Source organism: Nilaparvata lugens, chromosome 5 (genome assembly GCF_014356525.2).
Source record: "Nilaparvata lugens isolate BPH chromosome 5, ASM1435652v1, whole genome shotgun sequence".
In the NCBI taxonomy this organism is placed as follows: Eukaryota; Metazoa; Arthropoda; class Insecta; order Hemiptera; family Delphacidae; genus Nilaparvata; species Nilaparvata lugens.
The window spans coordinates 20,381,340-20,405,729 of NC_052508.1; the positions used below are offsets into that span (position 1 = coordinate 20,381,340).

At 34.9% G+C, this 24,390-nt stretch overlaps 1 protein-coding gene across 4 annotated transcripts; it reads left to right on the forward strand.

The window, feature by feature from the left end:
* Positions 1-273: 273 nt before the first annotated feature.
* LOC111043271 lies at positions 274-24,051 on the forward strand. Of its 4 annotated transcripts, none has more exons than XM_022328182.2 (4): positions 274-713; positions 2,020-2,246; positions 3,686-3,942; positions 23,890-24,051. In XM_022328182.2, the coding sequence occupies exons 2-4, from the start codon at positions 2,192-2,194 to the stop codon at positions 23,953-23,955; spliced, it is 378 nt and encodes a 125-aa protein (XP_022183874.2). In that variant the 5' UTR covers positions 274-713; positions 2,020-2,191; the 3' UTR covers positions 23,956-24,051. The 4 variants fall into 4 exon arrangements, with proteins under 4 accessions (XP_022183874.2, XP_039283817.1, XP_039283818.1 ...); XM_039427883.1 differs by having other exon boundaries at positions 274-485; XM_039427884.1 differs by having other exon boundaries at positions 274-454.
* The last annotated feature ends 339 nt before the right edge of the window (positions 24,052-24,390 follow it).

Consider the following 24,390-nt stretch of genomic DNA (forward strand, 5'->3'; position numbering starts at 1 on the left):
ATATGTGACCGTGCAAAAAATACGTGTTGGCGTAATCATCAGCTCGTTATCATGAAGCGTCAGCGCGCGCGCGTTCACTGATTCAAAGCAGTTGGTCCTGCTAATCCGAGCTAAGCGACCCTTAACATCCTAGTGGGTGTGGGGCTCGAAATTGGTGACGCTGGGGGTTTGCAAAGTGGGGTTTCTGGTCTCGAGAGCACAGGTTCTGCGCAATAAAGTCGAGGGGGTTTTCAACCCCGACTCGTCACTGTTGGCTTCAGTAGCCGCCACGATTCGATGTCGCGAGGACACGCGTCAAATCGCTTCTCCAACCTCGTTACGTGTTTACGTGAATCGCTTACTTTACCTACCTACAACTCCAGCAGGGAATCCTCATAGAATTCAATTTTAGTTTCCCCATCCAGTGTGGGAAAGCAGTGGCACCGCTTGCAAAAGATTTTCCCTTGGCACAAAAGTACCTTCAAGATGAGAAAAATGAGACACATGTATTGACATAAACCTTACGATCCACGTGTCTTGTAATACTGTTTTTGCATTACACCAGACTCCATAAACTAATGATGAACAATGAAACAATACAGTTGTTTAATATATTCTCTACGTAAATTTCCTCTGATTTGTTTTCCTTAAGGAAAACAGATAAAATATTACTTTTTCAGCAACTATAAATTTATATGATGGAAGAGCTTCCATTGATTTCTCATTGAACAACAGTAGGTAGTAGTTGGTAGCTCAAGTGGCCTATTATTATCAATTATAAAACAATCTCTTATGATAATGGAGAATTCTTGTTATTCACTTCTATTCTAGCATAACATCACAAATAAATGTAAGCTGAGGTTCCAATCCTCTACTAGAACATGCACCGATACCTTTATTAGTTGTTATTCTCTAGGTCAATTGGTTGAATATAGAAATATTTGATATTAGTAGTACAAGGATTATTAAATTAAACAGTGCTTTATATGACTGATATAAATTGAACTCTTATTTTGTCGGCTGATTTTTGTATCTCTACGATTTTCTAACAAACCTATTAATACTCCAGAAGCATATATCATTTGGATATCAACTTTTGAAAAATACGTTGTAACAATCATTTGAATCAATGCCAGAAAATTGCCCATCCCATCTAGCTATAATTGACAACTAAATGTTTGAAATTTCATATGAGATCGAAATTCAGATTGAATGTAGTGGCTCAAAAGTGTTCGAAGATTGGACAATCCTTATGCACTTTTTACTGAGTATTCATTCAAGTGTATATTTTCTCACTTGATATTTTTTCTTAATCTTTCCCATTAAGACAACATCGTTTTGCGGCTAAGTTGTGAAGTTGTTCAAGTTAACTGTGTTTTTCAATAACATCACTTTACAATATATCAAAGTTATGTCCATTTAAAAATGTATCATGAACGAGTTTAGCAACTGCTCAGACAAAAAGATTCGAATAGACTCCACAGTCAAGTGGTCACTTGGGGGAGATAAAACAAGAGAAATTCTCTCCAAGAAATGGTATTCAAGATAAATGGAAACACTTTGTATCCCCATGGTAGTGCAATTTATTGGCTATCCTGACCATCACAAAATTGTTCATCATCCAGTTCTAGTTCTTCCTTTTGAGCTCTCCTGAAAACCCGTGTTTTGTTCAAAAATTCAAATAATTATTATTCTTATTATCAATTCACTAGCCGGAAGATTAAATGATTTGCCTGATTAGCGATCTATTTGATCATTATTTAGTATTCCATTGGTGTGTAGTCCAAAATATTATAATATTTTCATTACCTATATCTATGCTCACGTTTGGTACGATACCGAGACATTATACTGTATTATATTTATGAGTTTCACTACTTGCACTATATAATGTTGGTTGACAATATATATCATTTTCATCTAATCATTTCCATTTGAATCTCCAAATCGTTTTCTGGCTCTCATAAGCTTAGAACTTTGTAACTCAACTAAATCCATAAAAATACTTCATCGTATGTGAAAATACGTTTTTTATTGTAGATTATAAAGTGGTGTGATGATTCAAAATGAATTTAGGAGAAAATACACTACAGAAAATGTATTCAATTTGAGGACAATACTGTTAATTACGGTGATAGACTTTAGCCATTATGGGGAATGCAAAATCCAACACTAGTGATTGTTCTATTATTACAAGCTGCTTCACGTAATAATGGCTATTGTAGTCTCTGCAAAATCTAAAGTCATTACTGCTTTACTTCTGACAGGTGAGTTAATTTATTTCAATCAAACTTTACTATTCAAGAACGCTTTCCTCTCATCTCATCATACTAGATATTGATAAACAATTTATTAACATCATTTAATACTCATATTCTGTAAATCTCTAATACATTCAAAAATGGAATATAATCAATTTTGAAAATCACTCCACTTATATGGGCTACTTTTGTTCAAATTAATAAAAACAATACAAACTTGTAGTACCCTTTATTAAAAACTTTAAAATATCATAAAAGCTAAAATATTTTAAAGTTTTAATAAAGGGTATTACAAGTTTTTATATTGTTTTTATTAATCGATTTAAACTCTATTCTATAACATTTTTTTATCCATGGGGGTCGCAATTTCCTACTCACGCTGTGCTAGGCTTTCTTTGGAGACAAACTACTGGATAAAACCACATCTAATGTCCCAGAGTCGGAAACTGACTGGAACTAATTGAAATCTATAAAAATAGTTTTCACTATCATTCAATAGTAAAAATAATGCCATTTTAGAATAAATAATACCTTAACATTTATTTTTTCAAGATGACATCTTTCAGGTATGTTCCTTTTCCACGCAAACATTCATGTAGTCTCTTCATCACATTGTCTATGCATGGTTTGATGTAACATTACAACTGGAAATTCTGAAATCGCTTCTCGAATCTTGGCTTTCAATCCTGCAACAACGGAAGAATTGAAAGCCAAGATTCGAGAAGCGATTTCAAATTCCAGTTGTAATGTTACGTCAAACCATGGACAATGTGATGAAAAGACTACAGGATTGTTTGCGTAGAAAAGGAATACACCTGCAAAATGTCATCAGCAAAAAATAAATGTTACGGTATTATTTATTCTAAAATGGCATTATTTTTACTATTGAATGATATGAGAACTTTATTTAAAGATTTGTTTTTCTTGAAATTATTTAACTTTCAAAATTTCCCGTTTCTCTGAAACACTGTAGGCCTATACAACTTATTATATAAACATCACTTCAGAGCAGGCCATTGTTTCTCAAGCATTTACAAGCATTACTCCATTTTTAGGTTTATTCTATTCTTTTCCCTATTCATCCCTATCAAAGTCAGTCTTCTTTGTTTGGAAGATGTTTATTATGAGCTTAGCCATCCTTGAGCATTGTCCATCGTTGTTGGCGGGTCATCCAGTCGGTGCACGACCACCACCCTTTACATAGAGTGTGCTGGCACGACTGAGTGTCTCCGTGCTCGCTCGCATCACCTTGTTACATGGCATCTTCTAAAATCACTGTCCCTGTGACTGATCTCTCTATTGTCTGTACAACAGTGATCTCCACTGTTCTCTGTTGTCAGCTTTCCCAAGTCTGTCTGTGCTTCTCTTCACACTGCTTTCCAACAGCTGCAAAAAGAGAAGGAATATTCCTTAAATGATTGCTTAAACGATTTTGTGGATTACAGGTCTCGGAACAGCATTGACAATGTTGATAGGTGGGATGTCGGGTTGGTTCGAGACGGACAACGGCAAAATGCCTTGCGATCCCAATCTGCAGCCGCCATCTTTGAACGGCGCCCCGACGTCGCAGGGCTGTCATCATGACGCTGACGCCGCCAGTCAGCTGGGGCCGTCAGACGTTGCTCCGCGTCAGCGACATCATAAGCAGGTGCATCATCGTCATGTCTCGCACAATCATCACAACAGGCACAAAAATAACAAGGTAATAGATCAACTAAATTTTTCATTCAAATAGACATTTTGTTTTCTTTATTCATTCAAGTTCCTAAAGTTAGTGGAGTGGGGTAAAGTGTTGCACCCATCTGCTAGCACTGCATCATAGTGGGTTCGAATCCCGCTGGTAGACGTGGATGTTTGAAAACCTCATCGATCACCCACACACTCATTCCATTACCCACGCACAACCAAAAAGCTCATGTGGGCAACTTACGCAGTTAAAAAGAAAAGTAAAGTATCAGAGAATACATCACACCATTTCTCAAATCAATAACTCTAGGAGTCTAGGCGATTGAGAGCTCACACCTCTCAGTGAATAATTGAACTGATCGTTTTTTTTTTTACAAACCCAAACTTGATACTGTAATACATTCCAAATTGTCTTCTTCCTTAACGCTTCTAATTGAACAACTTCTAAGAAGATAAATCAACTTAAGAATGCAACTGATAGATATGATGCTAAGATCCCGACGATCTTCATCCTTAAGGCTTTGCAAAGGCTAAAAATAAACTTTCTACTGGTGATATTTTTCAAAGTTTTTCGATTTGTATATCATCAAGCTATCAAAATGGAAAAGTTTTCTTGAGAAAAACTTTTTTTCCCAATCATTGATTTTGAATGAAAGAGTTTTCTTGGTGAAAACTTTTTTTTTACGATCATTATTTTTTGAGATATGAGCGCCTAAAGTTTACATTTTTGGGACAGAACATTTCAAATTCGGTAAGAGATAAATCCATGAGATTTAGAGGATTGATTCTTCATGCTATTGGAAAAATCAATTTTTGAGAAAGTTATTGAATTTACTAAAATTACCAAAAATAACTTTTTGTTGAGTTATTTTTGGTAAATTGAATAACTTAAAAAATTTTTTTACTAGATCAACAATAGCATGATGAATCAATCTTCTAAATCTCATGTATTTATCTCTTACCGAATTTGAAATGTTCTGTCCCAAAAATGTAAACTTTAGGCGCTCATATCTCAAAAAGTAATGATCGTAAAAGAAAGTTTTCCCAAAGAAAACTTTTTCATTTTGATAGCTTGATGATATACAAATCGAGAAACTTTGAAAAATATCACCAGTAGAAAGTTTATTTCCAGCCTTTGCATAGCCTTAAGGTTTGAAGCCAATATTTTCAAGGTAAACCTAGAGAGTTTCAGTAAGCTTGAAGTTGATAATGTTTTCAATAGAATCTCCTATTACTCCAAGAGTTAAGGCCGCTCCAGACGCTTAAACTAATGGTCTTATTCAACCTATAGCCAAAATCTAAATTTTGTGATATGAAGATAGCCTAGATATTCTGATTGTAATTTGGTGAAAAAACCAGATCTTGAATTCAGAATGATGCATACAATTAAATTAATTCCGATTTCTAAAACTAGAATCACTCGAATCATAATCACAATATTCCTCATCTATCTCATTTCACGCAATTTAGGTTTCGGTTTATAGGTTGAAATAGGATGATTAGTTTGATAGTCTGGTCCGGCTTCAGAAGTAATAGGATATTCTATGGAGAACACTTTCATCAGATTCGCTTTGATATACTCGCGCTAAAATGTATAGAATGCATAAAAAACCCAGTATAGAATCCAAGTTTTTCAAATCATTCGAGAATAGAGTTGAAATTGGAATATTCATTGAGATTAACTCCAATCGTGTGGTGTTGAGTGTTTGGTTTACCAATAGTTACCTGAGTCGCGAATCACATTTCCCTCATAAACCCAGAGACTATAGAATGTGATAGAGATTATTACATTCTATACTGTCTGCATGAACCGGATAACAGTAGCATGAAATTGGAGACGAAATCAATGTATAGTAATTCAATAATCAGGTGCAGCAACTTTATGAGAGCAAAATTGCACAGTTATCATGCTATTACAAAACCATCTGATCTTGCCCATTAGAAAAGTGTTGGGCGGAGTGAAGTTCGCTCATGCATTTATAAAACTGCGCACTGAATGCAAAATGAGCCAATACTAGTGTTGTTCTATGGTATGCACCTATAGGTCGGAACCAAGTGGCAATTTTCTTTGTTTTTACGGGCGCCAATAACTCGCCGGATAGTTTAGGGCGATTCCCTATTAATAGTGGCTGCGAGCGCCATTAGGAGTCGTAAAGCGGAGATAACGGAGCTAACTGCTGCGTGCGCTGACTGCTGATAGCCCGATAATGCCACTCCAAATCTCTGTGCACCAATGATGAGACGGATGCTGCCAGAGCTAGACTGAGGTGGCAGTCGATGCCAATGTGCATGAAGACTTAATTCGGCAGCGTTTTACGATGTTACGCCACTTCCGATCGGCTTTGATGCCCCACATCACATCCGCCAATCTGTCAGTGCATTTTTAACTAGAAATGCACTCTCTTACTATCACGCAATGCATTTGTTTGAAGTGCAGTGGGAAACAATAAAAGTGTATGGAATATCAAGTGGATACAGAAAATTGTTGTTTCCACTGTAGCCTTGCGCACACTGGTGTGAATCGCATGGCAACGACGGGAGCGGCAGAATATTGAAGCCATGATCGGATGTTTGAGATAGTCTCCGTCGGCGTCACCGATGAGCACAACGCTTGAAAAATGAAAAAAAAAAAATAAGGTAATAAGCTTTCATATACTGAACTGAAACTAATACATTGCTGAGTTAAAATATACCATTGAATACTTTTAATCAAGGAATCTAGAATATATTATTCTAGGTACAATGCATTCTAGGTACATTGCTTTTAATTGAATAGTTAATTATTACTCTCTGGTATAAGTCATTATTCTCCAATTCTTGATGATTCTTTTAGTTTTCAATCGTCAAGTCTTATGTCCAGTTTCACCAAGCTCGGTCAAGACATTTGAACAACAATTTGGTCAACTCCAGGTATTATTTATATCGAGTGCACTGGAGATTATATGACTTTTATGATGATAGTTACCATGAATATGTAATAGTGTGATATTGAGAGGGTAGTATTGTAGTTGTTTTTGTGTATCTTATATTATTTTTCAGATTTTTGAACTGGAATGAACTTTGATTTTTACTGTATGTTGAACCCTGCGTTTTAGTCTGAGAATTGACTCTGTCTTGTTTGAATTTGCTAACTTGTTGCTTAGTTGTCGAAATTAAAGCAATTTTCGTGCATTTTTCAAATGCAGTTTCAATTTCTTGTCGAGAAAGCTACTGTATTTGGGAATTGTACGACCATTGACCTTTTTGCAGCTTTGGCTTTTCCACTGGAAGTTATGCTCAACGCTCGTGGAGGGGGAATAATTTTCAGTGAAAAGGCCTCAGTTCGAATTGAGACGCGAACGAAAAATCTTGTAACGGTGCGCGAGCCTCGGTCCTCTGAATGGGTCTGTTGCCCATCCAGAGGGAAAAATTGAAAAGTTTTTCATTATCAGTACTTTTGTTGTAGTTTGTATAGTAATATAAAATTGATAGAATCAGTAGATTTGAAAAATTAAATAGTTTATTGTGTGCGTGAATTTAAGTAAAGTTTCATAACGTCTGAGTTTATTGAGTTTTGGATTGAGTGTTCTCAAAAGTAAAGTTTAGATATTGTTAAAATGGTGAGTGCCAAACTCTTGTTGTTTTCGTATTATAGCTCAAAATTTAGTACATAGAATGACCGAGGCCCGAATTTAGTTGCAGCAAGTTAGCAGGTTCCCAAAATGTATAGATTAAAAATGGAGTGTCTTCTTGACCTGAATCGATTGCTGAATAACTTTGTTCTGTTTGAAAATTTGACATATTACCTGACTCTTATTAATTCGTTCTACCTATTTAGAGTTCAATAAACTTGAAGTTAAATTTTAAAAGTATTTTCATTGAAGTTCCTGGCTCGTAGTTACTATAGTTGCTAGAATAGGTGACAATGATGATAATCTGTGCATTTGAAGAACGAATCCACTAAAAGCTTCCAACCAATCAAGGATTCAAATACCGGTAGATGAATTGATAGCAGTAAACTTTAGCAAATATTATAGAAGAGAATAAATAACCCCCTCCGTTTACATTGGTGCGCAGCGGTGGTATAGTCTGCAAGAATGACTATCGAACCACATAACGTCAAAATATTTCATATTTTGGAAGATCAATCAAGTCAAGGGTCAAAGATATCTCCGGTTACAAATAATTCCATTGTGCACTTGTAAATCGTACACGGCTTGACCATGTTCAAATGTCTTGACAATGCTAAAGGGCATTAGGTTCCCATGCATTTTCTCTTCAAGTTCATCCAATACACAGATAAAAGATTCATGCAGCCATCATATTATTATTGTGCCGGATAAGATCCTTTGAAAGCACTCACACATGAATAGAGAAAACAGTTGCAAGTGAAGTAGTGTTCGCCCGATGAATGGGACAAGTCCTCTTCAAGTAGACTCTATCCCGGCTTTTGTGCCCAACATAAACATGGATGGAGGAGTGAGTGACTGGGCGCTGATTCACAAAGAGCGGCGAAGGATTGTGCTTGCCTGCTTAACCCCTGAACAAACGTGCCCTCTCCCTGCTCACAAGCACTGGACAAACGCTCAACGATTGTGCGACGAACACGCAAACCAACACCAATAAACTGGCAGCTGAGGAATGAGGAAGAAGATGAGTAGAAGAGAGATAAAGGCAGAGAGAAAGAATAAAGAGATTGAGCGGGAGAGACTGTCTGTGAGCCTAAAATCTGTAAGGAGCTACTAACAATTCTGTATTTATTTGTACAAATGACACTGATGTAAATAGCATTGGTAAATAATATAATGAGGTGACCCTTGTGTTATTTTTCTCCCGAATTTGGGTTATGACGCAGTCCAAAATAAGGTTAGACTTTTTCAAAGGAAGAGATACATCATAGAGGAAAGATAGGTACAAATTTCTCTATTGTTATTCTATGATCATGGGCACTCACTCTCTTAAAATTGAAATTATCATAGGTTGAAATACTCATGATTGAGGAGGAGGGAAAATGAAAAAAGGAGTGAGAGATTGTCCTTGAGAGAGTGATAGTTGGAGAGTTTGGTAGAGTAGAAGAGAGAGAGAGTGACGTGATTTGATTGAGTGGGAGAGTACAGATGAATAGTAAGAAAGAATGAAAGAAAAAGAGAGAGAGAAAATGGAAGAGAAAGAGAGAGGGAAAGAGAGCGAGATAAGATAGAGAGGGTGAGTGAGTGTGGAGTGGTTAAAAATGAGAGAGTGAGAAAGAAAGAGTTTGGGAGAAGAGTGATCTGAGTTTGGTGACAGGAGAGAGATGAAGACAGAGATTGATTGATTTTCAAAGAGATTGTTCTCAGAGAAAGAGATTAGATTTTATTTATTTATATGTGCAGACAACAATTATATAAACGGTATTATACACTTATAGATGAATACTTACTAATACTAAACGAGAAATTTAATAAATTTACATAGTGTGTAGGCCTACTAGAGAACAATAAGATATAGAAGAAATAAATTATTTTTTATGTAACAAATGTGATTATATCTACATAACAAAATATAAAATGGCGAAGGTTCAATCAGGTAACCATCCTGATACCCAAAATGTCCTAAACTCGACCAAAAAAGTGAGAGAGTGGAAGAGGAAGAATGAAGAAAGAGAAAGAGAGATAGTGAAGAAAGAGGAAGACAGAACAAGAGTGTGAGTTTGTGAGGGAGCGATTGATGAGAAAGTGAGAGAGAGATCGTGATTGAAAGAGTCAGTGGGAGTGGAAGGTTCTGAAAGAGTGAGACACTTTTGGAGGGAGAGGATGAGGTAATATCATTAAGTGGAATAGTATTGGGTGAAAGATAATCCATTTTTCTATCTTTCCGAATTTAATCCTTCTATCCCCTGCAAAAATGCCGTTGTCCTATTCTCCCTAAAATTGACCCATTAAACTACTCACACCCTTAAAGTCCCTCACTTTCAGTTCTGCTGGTGAAAAGTTTTTCCGTTACATTCTTTCACTAAATCAGTAGGCTATGTTTTTCCTCTTAAAACTTTTCAACCTTTTTTCTCACCGTTGGGACAATGTATGACGTGACCGAAGTCTCAAAATTGAGTTGTAATTGATTTATTTAGATTTCTGGATTCTATTGGAAATGGTGGTAAGTATTATCTGGAGAGAGAGAAAGAGAGAGAGGCGATAAGGTGAGCTGGGGCAGAGGGTTTTCAAAATCTAGTTGAAAATAATAAGTGGAATCTGAAGATCTCTGGGAAAAATGGGGTCAGTATGTAAATTTTGGCATACAAATAGGGCGCAGACAAAATTACATAGAAAATTCATGGCTCCATAGCAATCTTACTATAGATTCAACTATTTACTACATTCCACTCATTAATAATTATCAACCTGATAGAATAATGAGTAGTTTTGAAGGGCCATTTTAATGTTATCAAGAAGATATGAATTATATACATCTGCTATTGACAAATCTCAATTAAAAATATTGAAAGGTCCTTATAAAATGTAATCATAGACGATAGATTATTCAACTCCATCTGTATCAGGAAATCTAATGTGGAACTTTTGAGTCATCAGAATGTCACCGCTGTAAACATCTAACTCAAATCTAACGCGATTCAGGTTCCTCCTGGATATAATCCAGATAGATTAACTGAATAAAATCCGTATTTCGGAACTTCAAAAATGATTTACAACTCAAATTAGTAATTGACATTCAGAGGTAACGAATAAAACACGGCTCTCCATTTTCTGACATGATACTGGATAATTATTGTGAATAATCCTCTTCTCTTTTGGTTTTCGTATTACGTTTCGAACATAAATTACCGGGAGCTGAGAGTGTCAGAGATGATAATTTATAATAATTCATTCTGTGGACGCATGAGAGAGAGCATTGCTCACTGATGAGTCCATTATCAGGCATTGAGGAAACAGTCTGGTAATGATTTGTCGAGTGCATACGATTCTCCATGCATTTTTGCATTAAATCTCACACAGAGGCAGAGCAATACTCTCATGTTTTGGATAGATGATGCATTTTCATTAAAAGCAGGCGGCTACGCTTTACCGTACTGTGGGTCCTAGCTACTGCACCTAGTTCAAATTGAGCATGATATATCCTTTGATCATAACCTGTTATGTATATGTCCATACTAAATATAACTATACTACACTTTGAAATTGGTGTAAACCTGTAGCATACTGTACGTATAAATCATGGAATGTCTGATAAGTACTTCATATTCTGTTCAATAATATATCAAATAAATTTCAGTTGTTTGATGAAATGAAAAGGGATATCAGCAGATAGGTACAGTACAATATAAAATTAGAGATTTTCTCCACTAATCAATCGTCATTTTATCGTCCCATCACTATCAGTACTAATAGATGTCATTTTTCATTATTTCAAGTATTTCTAAATTATTACAAGCATTTGCCCAAAACTGCTTTTATCCTTGATTAAAAATAAACAGTCCAGAGGCTATGTAGAATTCATGATTTGATTCCAAAAAATCCAAATACTTGTGGACAAAAAGTCCAAAAAATGATTAAACTATTATGCAATTCTATGTTATATTTATATACTTTAATTTTGATCACTGATAAATTAACTAATCCAGTTATGAGGTATGATAATACTGAATAGCTTCACATCATGGGTTTATTCTGACTGTATAGTTTATTCTGAGTATAATAGTTATTGCAATGACAGTAATAACTATTATAACTATATAAAATTATTTATTAATCATCCTGAGTATGATATTATAGATTAAAGATTCATGTTCTGTTTTTTCCTTTTAGAAAATCCATTATCTAGATCTAGTTATCATTAAAATCATTATTATCATACTTTACAAGGATGAATATCGAAGCAATCTTCATCCCCTATAGCAATGGAGATCAACCAAGTATCATTTCCTTAATGGAAATGATAACTATATATGAAGATAACTAACTATATTCCAACACTCCTGGAGGTTGGAGCACCCTGAATGCTGTTCTTCATTATCAGCCAAGCTTTTCCAATCTTTTGAAGGTCTATAATTATTACTTCGAACGAAAGTAAAGTTCAAGGTTAAAGTTCGGCTCCAACCTGAGAGCTGTAAATGGTTACAAAAGCCCATTGTGAGAAGCACTTAATTGCCAAGAATGCCGGAAGAAAGCTGAAAATTGAATTAGAATGTCGGACATTCCAACTTAATGTGAAAAGACGCACCATGTTTTGGGCGTTAGGCACTAACCAGTTTCAACTCAAAAGAATCCTCGGTGCAACTTCACAATAACATATTCATAGATGTTTTCTATTTTTCAAATAATTGATTAAACAACACTAAACTTGAAAATGGGCTAATGGGCTGGAAAATTATTTTTCAAGAAAGGACATGAAATGTTTGAATGATGTGGTAAGTATCGTTAAAACCCGGAGTGACATCCTCACATGGATCAAGGGAGTTGTGTTGGAAAATTTTTTGTGGATTTCTATAGTTTCCTGGAAGGATCAGGTATTAGCTATTATTGTCAATTGAGTATTAGAGACTCCAAGAAAGTAATTGTAATGTTGAAAAGCTTCATATTCAGATAGCTTTTTCCATATTATTTCGATAATTTCCCTAAGACAATCAGGAGTTTTATACTGTAGCTTGGAATTGGAAAAAAATCTCCAAAGATAGGTTTTAATAAACTCGAACTCAGTTTGGACTTGAATGGGAAATCCATGCGCTGTTCATTAAACATTAATTTCTAGAATGTATAATTCTCTGAAATCTTAGAATCAGCAAAGTTACAGGAAGTATGTTTTCTCTTTACTGAAATTTATGTAGGAACAGTAAATACATTTCCTATTAAAGTTGAACATATTTATATATAATTTTATTTTATAATTCGAACGCAGTAGATATCATGATTAATCAAGTTTGAATTTGTTTGAACTAACTTTATTGTGACTTAACAAACTCTCAAACATTTCAATTTGGTTACGGTTGAACTGACCCCTTAGTCCAGTCAAGGAAAGGTTATGGAGGGAAATGTTTGGAAGAAAATTTTTGACCCCGCAGTTCTGTTTAGAGTAGTAAGGAGGTAAACATATTGAAAGTCCCAACCCCTACCCCCTGTGCTAAGGGGGTGGGGGTGGTTTAAAGGTACCATTTTTGGTTTCTCGCATGAAACTCAAAAACTATGTATCCTAAGAACTTGACTATCATATAACAAATTTAAGATTACATAATTTACTACAATATTCATTTTGCAACTTTTTTTATATCTCCTCTAGTTTTCGAGATATCCGCTCTTGAAGGTGTGACATTTTTGAAAAAACACGTTTGCCACCAATTTTTTTCTATTTTTGCTCCTATACACCTTTTGCAGCAGCTTTAGTGTTGAGTGTGAAATCCCCATTTTTGCAACAATAGACTAATTGAAAAAGGAATTTGGAGGGAACGTTTTAAACAAAATATTTGACTTTGCAGCTTTGTTGAGACTAGTTAGGAGGAGAACATATCAAATGCCACCATTCCCAACTCATGTGCTAAGGGGATGAGGGTGGTTCAAAAGTTGCATTTTTCAGCGTTTTGCTTCCACACTCATATCTTGAGAACAATGCGTTCAACCGACATAACTAACTATTCAGAAAGAAGCTTGTTAAATTCTCTATACTTTTTCTCCAGTGGAATTTTGTGATATTCCCAACAGTTCTCGAGATATTCGCTCATGAAGGTGTGTAATTGTTGAAATAACATGTTTTTATCAAATGTTCTGCTCTTCCAGGGCTTATAACTCTCCATTAATGCATTATAAAAACTTATGCTTATCATAGGTTTGTAGAGCATTGAATTCTCTTTGAAATGATGTATTATTTCACTATTTCAAGTTTTTCTTTCATTGTTATAGCAGCTTTAATCTAGGTGGTGAAATCTTCATTGCTGCAACAAGTGTTAACTCAGCGGTTCCACACCTTCAACCGAGGAGATAAAGATGCTCACTTTTGCTATGTTCACCTACTAACTAGTGAAAATTAAGCTGCAAAGTCAAAAACTGTGTCACAGACACCCCCTTCAAATGTTATTGTCAAACGATCAATTGTTGCAACAATGGAATTTTTACTCCCTACATGGAAGCTGCTATAACAATGAAAGGAAAACTTGGAATAGTGAAATAATACATAATTTCAAAGAAAATTCAATGCTCTACAAACCTACGATAAGCATCAGTTTTTATGATGCATTGTTGGAGAGTTATAAGCCCTGAAAGCGCAGGACATTTGATAAAAACATGTTATTTCAACAATTACACACCTTCATGAGCGAATATCTCGGGAACTGTTGGGAATATCACAAAATTCCACTTGACAAAAAGTGTAGAGAATTTAACAAGCTTCATTTTTGTTAGTTATGTCGGCTGAACGCATTGTTCTCAAGATATGAGTGTGGAAGCAAAACGCTGCAAAACTTTTAAACCACCCTCATCCCCTTAGCAGATGAGTTCGGAATGGTGACTTTTGATATGTTCTCCTCCTAACTAGTCTCAACAAAGCTGTAAAGTCAAAAATTTTGTTTAAAACGTTCCCTCCAAATTCCTTTTTCAATTAGTCTATTATTACAAAAATGGGGATCTCACACTCAACACTAAAGCTGCTGCAAAAGGTGTAAAGAAATTCGTAAGAGTGTGAAATTATACATCAAATTGAAGAGAATTCAATGCTCTATAAGCTCATAATCAACATGACGTTTTCACATCGATTTTTAAATTGATTTTTAAGTTATAAGAGCAAAAATAGAAAAAAATAGGTGGCAAACGTGTTTTTTTTTCAAAAATGTCACACTTTCAAGAGCAAATATTGTAGGAAATTATGTAATCTGAAGTTTCTTATATGATAGTCAAGTCCTTAGGATACATAGTTCTTGAGTTTTATGCGAGAAACCAAAAAATGGTACCTTTAAAACACCCCCACCCCCTTAGCACAGGGAGTAGGGGTTGGGACTTTTGATATGTTTACCTCCTTACTACCCTAAATAGAACTGCGGGGTCAAAAATTTTCTTCCAAACATTCCCCTCTATACCCTTTTTTGAGCATTCATTGCTTGATCCAAAACATTATTACTCTCATTAGAAACATGCTGTGAACCCTAGAAAGTAAGATGTTTTTCACTAAAATTTAGTATTCGTTATATAAATCATATTATTGTATAGATGGGTCCAATGAAACAGTAGCTACGACCATGGGCCCAACAGAACAATACATCAAGACATCAACTGACATCCAGCTCGACATCTCTCAGTTAACAGAATCGTTATGCTCATAGCTCGGTGAATTCTTTGTGAACTCTTCTTTAATGAATGCAAAGAAATTATTAATGAAACATTTTGTTCGTGGCATACTATTCTATTGACCCACAGAGAGTATATTCGTTCCATTTTGAAACTGGTCACATAGTTGCCACTGAAATATTTGCCCTAGTTATTGGGCGGTCTGATCATCAAATAATTATTGATTATTAATAGAGAATTCCATTTAATTTAGTCGGCGAGCATTCCATATACTGGATAGGGCTATGGTTTTGTAATTGGTATCGACATAATTTATTCTTGTTCTCGTTGGGCTCACAATACGTATGTGATTCCACACTGAAATCAATCCAATTTCAATATTTCACTGTGCGTTTCGTGCATTTTGAGAGAACTTCTCATTACCACAATTATTAAAATTTCATGTCTTTCACTGCTTTGATTGAAAATGATGGTGGAATATGAGAATATTGTTATTATTTTTTAAAAATGCTGTGTGCGAGAGCTTCATTAACAATATTGCTATTATTAATGATTGGAAATAATTGAACAGCCGTGTTTGAATGTTGAGACTCCATGTGAGATATCCAACGAACGAATACCAATACTGTGTATATAAATAATTTTCGGTTGGCTTAAAATTCCACATATCTTCAGCTTATGATTGTTGAAATTTTCAAATAATTAAAAATAATTCTACAGATATTCATTGATGATCATGATTATATTCAAGTAGTACACTTTTTACTCCAATTATTATCTTCCATCTTATCTACTGCAGTTTTCATTCAACAAATGAAAATTTTACTTCTCACAGTACCCCAAGGTTACCTTTAGAGATATTTATGTTCCATGTTATTAAAATAGATTAATTCTAGATTAGGCAATCACTAGCAGCTATGCCAATTGAAGCTTGAATCAAGAACAATCATCATCTTCAACAATAATAATATTGATAATCTCTATCCTGTCTCCTGCTTTGAAAGTATTTTTCATAAGCTATTGAAATTTCTCTATAAAAGTCTCATAGTCTCAGAACTTAGCTATTTAGTGTTGAAAAATATCTCTCTTGAAGACAGAGCCCTTTACCACCTGCGAATGTATACTCTACACTCTTGTCTACAGGATACTGCGCAGCAGGATTTAATAATCATTGTGGTACATAAAAGCAACACACTTCACCAAAAATAAAACACAACTTTCCTCACATACTCTTAATAAACTTCGAGGCAGCCGAGGTTTTCTTCACTAAAAATGTCTTGGAATACCAGGGTATGCTCTGTGTTATAGTTTTTGTGAAATATTTGAAGCTTTTTATGTTTTGCTGCTTTTATGAAGAGTGAGCGCTCGTACAAGTGAGTAATTTTTTTCCTTTCGAGGCGTTGTTTCAAGAGATACTTTGCCACCATCATGCTCCCTGAAGCATTCTCTATTCATGACTACGTGTCTATGTTCATCAGTTTCATTCTTCCAACGTGGAAATTAGACTTAAATTCAAATGTGTATGAAATATAACCTAATTTTTGGACTATAGTGTATAGATCAAAATCTGGGGAAGGAACAGTTTTGGGCTGTGCCTGTTGATCCTTCCCCAATCATTTTGATGAATTGTATTATGTGTATCGTTAAATAAATAGACATAATATAGCCAAAATATTACCGAACATCCATTATATTCATTCATATTTCTTTGTGGGTGTTGTAGCTTCTTTTTCATTTCTTTTCAAAGTGCATGCATACTCCTTCAACCGAAATCATGCAGGCTAACGCCCAATGAAGACAATATGAGGAACATAATCAATTCGGCATTTCAACCCTTCCTCCTCGTGATCACTCCTCACTGCGTATTCTCATAGGCAAACATGTATAAGTTTTCCAGCATACCGTTCAATCAGAATACATTTCTTTCTTGATGCTACTCATATAATACTATTCTCTGCTCAGTCTATAGCTCATGTCTACTTTATATCTACTCATACCGTATCCATTTCTATCTTCTTATAACCGTGATTTTTTTAATATAATATGAATAACTCATTTGTTTATCTAACATGCTGAGTTAAAATGGTTTACATTATCTTACATTCATTGTTAAAGGAATGGATAATATGGGTGTAAAAATACAGAAGCTTACAAAGAGCCTCACCAATCGAAATCGAAATCGTGAACAAGATAGGACATTGACATGGTAATATTGGATTGTATCCATTTCTCACTGGATTCACCCCTAAAAATTAACAATTCATACTCCATGCATAAAATTATTTTGATTTTATCCATTATATGAATGGATTATACATTACATGTGAGATAATAATTATTGAATGAATGTTTTACACATTACACATCCTCGAAACATCATTTTGTAATGTGTACCTCCCTCTCTTTTATTTTTGAATAAGAAAATTTGAATCCAATATACAAATTCTTCTAGAAAACTCTGTTTGAAGCTATAAAGTTGTTTATATTGCGATATTCAATTCATATAATGATGCTATTTGTGTACCAGCTACAATCAGATTTTTCTCTCAAGTTATATTTGAGAGGCACTCCCAGCAAAAATTGGTACTCAATAAGTAATGTAAAAGCCGGAATCTCTGTAAAAGTAAAGCTTTCGGAGTTTCACAGGTAAGCCTCAAGGAAAGGACATTCTGGATTTTCGAAGTGGGCGGTTGTGAGAGAAGGATAAGGTGGAAGTTGAGAGAGAAAGATTGCTGGAGAGTGAGGGATTGAAGAGGAACTTTGTGGTCAAAGCAAAGTCTACTTGCAGAAATTCTCAGTTTATCGTCAGTTGAGGCTACTCTAATAGTTGCACTTCTCAGTTCCCCTTTGTGGATTTCGACACTAATTGATGTTTCCCCTGAGGAATCCTGACCATCTAGTTTTTAAAAGCGCTTGCAATTCTCTTTATCGCCAGGAAGATAGCAAGCCGTTGGACAACTCGACCATGCCAGTAAAATAGCCAAACTACATGGTTTTCATACCTCTACTCCGCCAGCTCTATAATCGTTTTCACCGAATCATTAATCAAATCGAATATTATAAAATATTATTTCTTCTTGAAATCAAAGTTATCAATGTGATAACTTACTCATTCGTTTGGAATTTTCAATTTAGGGATATTCAAGACGAAAAAAGCTAGGGAGGTCGTGGGCTCATCCCACATAATGAATAAGCTATCTTTCAAAAAATATCTTCAATCTGATTTAAATTCGACACACAAGGAGAAGCAAAAAGGACAGAGCTAGAGATCCATTAGATTTCACAACTCTCTAGATTTCACACTGTTTGTGGATCTGTATACACGTATCCAATTATTTTAATGCACTTTCTATAAACTGATATTCTCAAACAGTATATCTTGGGCTAGAAAAACGACCATAAAGAGTTCACCGCTGCTCCTAGTACAATACACAATAGAATAAAGCTGTTTAGAGCGTTTTGTAGCTATTGTATGTATTTACAATACTGACTGAAGCATTTGTACATTGACTCGCACATTGCTCATTCACTCATAGGAGTGGAGTGTTAATTTATTCAGTGTGAAAGAGTGAGTTCAACCCATCAACAATGTAAACTATTTTAGCTACCGATTCCTTTATAACTGTTATTTTCGACTTTGACAGTTTGTTCGTTAATGTGGGTTAACATTCATACATCTTGGGTCTGAAATTTCGAGATTGAGAAGATACTTTAACATTATTTATAATTGTATCTCAGACTCAGAAATCACCTTTTGGAATGGAATCGATAGCTTATTGAACATTGGACCTTTTAACGATAAAGTAATCATTACCACTTATCGGTTCGGTACCGACCTGCAACTGTAGGTCCACTCATCTTCCATCATCATTATTTGTCATTACCCAAGTACAAGCCTAGAGCTCATCCTGAGCAAAAAAGTCTTGAAAAAGATAACCAGCTAAGAAAACCACCGTAGAGGAAAGTTGTAAATAGGTATTTTCATCTCCTCTACTTATTTGAGCAGCTATAAGATTCCTATTTCTTCCTCTATGACTTAGCCGAATAGATTTATAACTTGCTCAGTATAACGAGATGCAGTGTTGAAGGGAACATTGAAAACTGGAAAATGACGCAACATAACAAAACAAAACATTTTTGATGAAAAACAAAAACTACCTCTTAGTCATCACAATTCATTATAATATTATCCATTTTCTCTCTGCTTGAGCTGAAATGTAAGCCTGGATTTAGTATGGTTATTCTTCATGGATGGAATTATTACTTAAACCTTGTTATTTTGGCGGTGGTGTAATGAGATAGATGTCGAGCTCACTATTCATTTTGCGAGGAAAGTAATTTGTACGAGTCGAGGCAACAATTTAACTCACCAATGTCGTGCTCTGAAATAATACCCATATTTTACAATAAAATGTCTTATTAACATGAATCAGGGGAAAGTAGCAGCTAGGTTGTACGGTTCAGGTAGGTCACGTGATGTAATTTTTCTGATAATAATAATAACTATTTTGTTGGGATTGTGTCGTGCGAGACACCTCCGTGTCTCGTTTGAGGACATGTCTACGCCCTCGAATCATGTATCCAATTACCGGGGCTGACTTATTGACGGTAGCTCCTTGGTGCTTAATGCTTAACGACGGGAAGCCCGTCTGACAGAGCTAAGCTCTCAAAGATAACGCCCTTCGCACTTCACTGTCTGCACTCGACTGCGACTGTAACTGATCGCGAGTTCACTGAAATACGCCCAGACTGCAATTAGCGAGGCCTACATGTTGACTATTTATAGGTTCTAATCATTGTTACAGTGGCTCCTCCAATAGCCCAGGCTCAGAATACAATACATGTTTCAAAGTAATCCGAATGAAGATTCTTCAGTGAAAATATAAAATTGTGTTTGTGTACAATAATAGTAAGCCTAAACACTATAAAATTGTTAGGGATATTCAAGACGAAAAAAGCTAGGGAGGTCGTGGGCTCATCCCACATAATGAATAAGCTATCTTTCAAAAAATATCTTCAATCTGATTTAAATTCGACACACAAGGAGAAGCAAAAAGGACAGAGCTAGAGATCCATTAGATTTCACAACTCTCTAGATTTCACACTGTTTGTGGATCTGTATACACGTATCCAATTATTTTAATGCACTTTCTATAAACTGATATTCTCAAACAGTATATCTTGGGATAGAAAAACGACCATAAAGAGTTCACCGCTGCTCCTAGTACAATAAACAATAGAATAAAGCTGTTTAGAGCGTTTTGTAGCTATTGTATGTATTTACAATACTGACTGAAGCATTTGTACATTGACTCGCACATTGCTCATTCACTCATAGGAGTGGAGTGTTAATTTATTCAGTGTGAAAGAGTGAGTTCAACCCATCAACAATGTAAACTATTTTAGCTACCGATTCCTTTATAACTGTTATTTTCGACTTTGACAGTTTGTTCGTTAATGTGGGTTAACATTCATACATCTTGGGTCTGAAATTTCGAGATTGAGAAGATACTTTAACATTATTTATAATTGTATCTCAGACTCAGAAATCACCTTTTGGAATGGAATCGATAGCTTATTGAACATTGGACCTTTTAACGATAAAATAATCATTACCACTTATCGGTTCGGTACCGACCTGCAACTGTAGGTCCACTCATCTTCCATCATCATTATTTGTCATTACCCAAGTACAAGCCTAGAGCTCATCCTGAGCAAAAAAGTCTTGAAAAAGATAACCAGCTAAGAAAACCACCGTAGAGGAAAGTTGTAAATAGGTATTTTCATCTCCTCTACTTATTTGAGCAGCTATAAGATTCCTATTTCTTCCTCTATGACTTAGCCGAATAGATTTATAACTTGCTCAGTATAACGAGATGCAGTGTTGAAGGGAACATTGAAGATGGAAAACTGGAAAATGACGCAACATAACAAAAACAAAACATTTTTGATGAAAAACAAAAACTACCTCTTAGTCATCACAATTCATTATAATATTATCCATTTTCTCTCTGCTTGAGCTGAAATGTAAGCCTGGATTTAGTATGGTTATTCTTCATGGATGGAATTATTACTTAAACCTTGTTATTTTGGCGGTGGTGTAATGAGATAGATGTCGAGCTCACTATTCATTTTGCGAGGAAAGTAATTTGTACGAGTCGAGGCAACAATTTAACTCACCAATGTCGTGCTCTGAAATAATATCCATATTTTACAATAAAATGTCTTATTAACATGAATCAGGGGAAAGTAGCAGCTAGGTTGTACGGTTCAGGTAGGTCACGTGATGTAATTTTTCTGATAATAATAATAACTATTTTGTTGGGATTGTGTCGTGCGAGACACCTCCGTGTCTCGTTTGAGGACATGTCTACGCCCTCGAATCATGTATCCAATTACCGGGGCTGACTTATTGACGGTAGCTCCTTGGTGCTTAATGCTTAACGACGGGAAGCCCGTCTGACAGAGCTAAGCTCTCAAAGATAACGCCCTTCGCACTTCACTGTCTGCACTCGACTGCGACTGTAACTGATCGCGAGTTCACTGAAATACGCCCAGACTGCAATTAGCGAGGCCTACATGTTGACTATTTATAGGTTCTAATCATTGTTACAGTGGCTCCTCCAATAGCCCAGGCTCAGAATACAATACATGTTTCAAAGTAATCCGAATGAAGATTCTTCAGTGAAAATATAAAATTGTGTTTGTGTACAATAATAGTAAGCCTAAACACTATAAAATTGTTAGGGATGATAATTTCACAAATTTCACAAATTAATGTTCAATTTGTGAATACACCTATTAATATGATAACTGGATACCATAAAACAATGTTCAATTTGTGAATACACCTATTAATATGATAACTGGATACCATAAAACAAAGTCCATTGTTATTAAAGGTCTGCTAGAAATTCAAAAATATCCATTGAAAATTATATTGAGTCACGTTAGTTGAATTTGAAAAATAATTTGAACTGTGATATATTTTGAAGTTTTAGGTTTTAGGAGGGGATTGAAGCAATATACAAGGATATTACCTACTTATTCATACTTATATAGATACTCCACTATATTTACTATTATTCTATTCTATATTACCTTTCACCATTCTATATTTGCATAGTATATTTACACATACTGCCACAGAGAAAATAATACTTTTATCTAATATTTAAACTAATACTTCAATACTAATACTTGAAAATTATATTCAATTTCTGATAGTAGGCCTACAGTCCATATAGCACATAGTGCTATATTCTATACTAGATACTAGTCCCAGGAATCTACTCTACTTATTCGTACGATTTAAGAAGATCATTATTTGTCACATCAAATTCTTATTTGGATTGTAAACAACTTTGTTACTCTGCAGGCCAAATGCATCTGGTATTTTTAAATTTGATCTTCAACGCGCATCAATGCTTCACTATTATCCTATGTCAAAATTCCGTTTGAACTCACGAATCACCACAATTTCAGGCTCTGCTCATTTCTCTATGTTCAAAAAAATCTTACCTACTTATTGAAAGACTCAGTAAATGCCCATGTTGCCAATATGTAATTCTGACATTTTAATTTGTTAATAATTCTATCGGAAGTAGAAGTTGGTATCAAATACTAACAAATTTTTCATTCGTTATCACCTTTGCAGAGCTTTTGAAAATGAATTCAAACTTATGTTGTTCTGAGCGTCTTTGTCAAAAATATTCTATTCTCAATAGCTGCTGAACAAGTACCATAGTGTACCTTGTACAATGTACAATACCTGCATGTTATATAAACTCCAATAGAGACATAAAATCTACCCTGTTATTTTTTCAATCTTATCACTGAATAGAAGTGAAAGTTTTATTACATGCTCTGAATTTATTTAGAGCAATCCTTCCAATGTGATCTATGAAACACCCACAGCCTAAGGGACCATCATCCATCGATGCTGTTATGAACAAAGTAAATATGATGTCAAGGAAGATGATTATTATAATAATGTGAGACATCCGTTTTCAATATGTGTTGGGCCCAATATAAATGTATATTGATGGCTCGAAAACTATTATCTGTTGCTGTCATCAATAATGAAGCTGTCGAAAATTAGGGATCGCTCCACATAATTATAGGGATGATCTATTGTTTGAAGTTCTAGCACGTCAGGATAATGTAATAGTCGTGTTTGATCTACTCTCCGGTAAAAGTGTTACCCAACATGTTCTTCAATGTTCTCATAGATAAACTGTTTAAATTCCTTATGGGAATTCTTAGTGGTGTTATCATAGTTACCTGGAATAGAATAAATTAATATATCAATCCTTATTGATTTGGAATAGTTTAATGATCTCCGACACATACCTTCGTGAATTTTCAAACATTGAAACACACCTAACAGAAGAAATCGATAATAACAATTTGTACTCGATCATATTGATTATATAATACTCAATCATATCATCAATACTCAATTATTTAATACTCAATCATATTGAGTCCATTCTAACATACTTTCAGCTGATCAAAATGATGCAGAAGTCATCACCCCTTGTTTTCAAGAAAACAACAATACAATCATAATTGCATGTTTTCTTGAGACTCTCTAGCAGCTTTATCTCATTATTTATCTTATTTCAGCTACCAGTTATTTCATGTTATTTTCTTTTAATTTATTTATTTTTATTTTCTTTCTTAAGCTACCAGTTATTTTCTTTTCATTTATATGATTGCAGAGAGAGCACTCGAACCTGGAAGCTTCAACTACTTTGTACTTGAAACAGGAAATGCACCCCAAGTAGTTGTAGAGTTACTTTCGTATCTGCAATGGAAAACACAATCTCATTTCTGTTAGATGAGCTTTTCCAGTTCTGAAATTATTCAACGTATAATGTATCAGCAAAAATAAGCGAGAGAAGGAAAAAGTTATATTTTCAGGATGTTTCCATGTGGCACTCCACCCAAGAATGCATTCCGAGGTCCGAGCATGACTTGAGGTCCTCCAAGGAATGTATTTTAGATACCTTGGGTTCCTCTCACCTCATTCTTATATAGTTCAGAGAATTTGAAAAATAGCAAAATTTTTCACCTGGCATTCACTACTTGAAATGTTGCAAATTTGAAGTCGCTGAGAGTGATTGAGATTATAGATATGATATGATAATTATGATAGATAGATATAAATCATCAAAGTTTTTATCTCATCTTGAAAAAGCAATGATTAGAGCCTTAGAGGT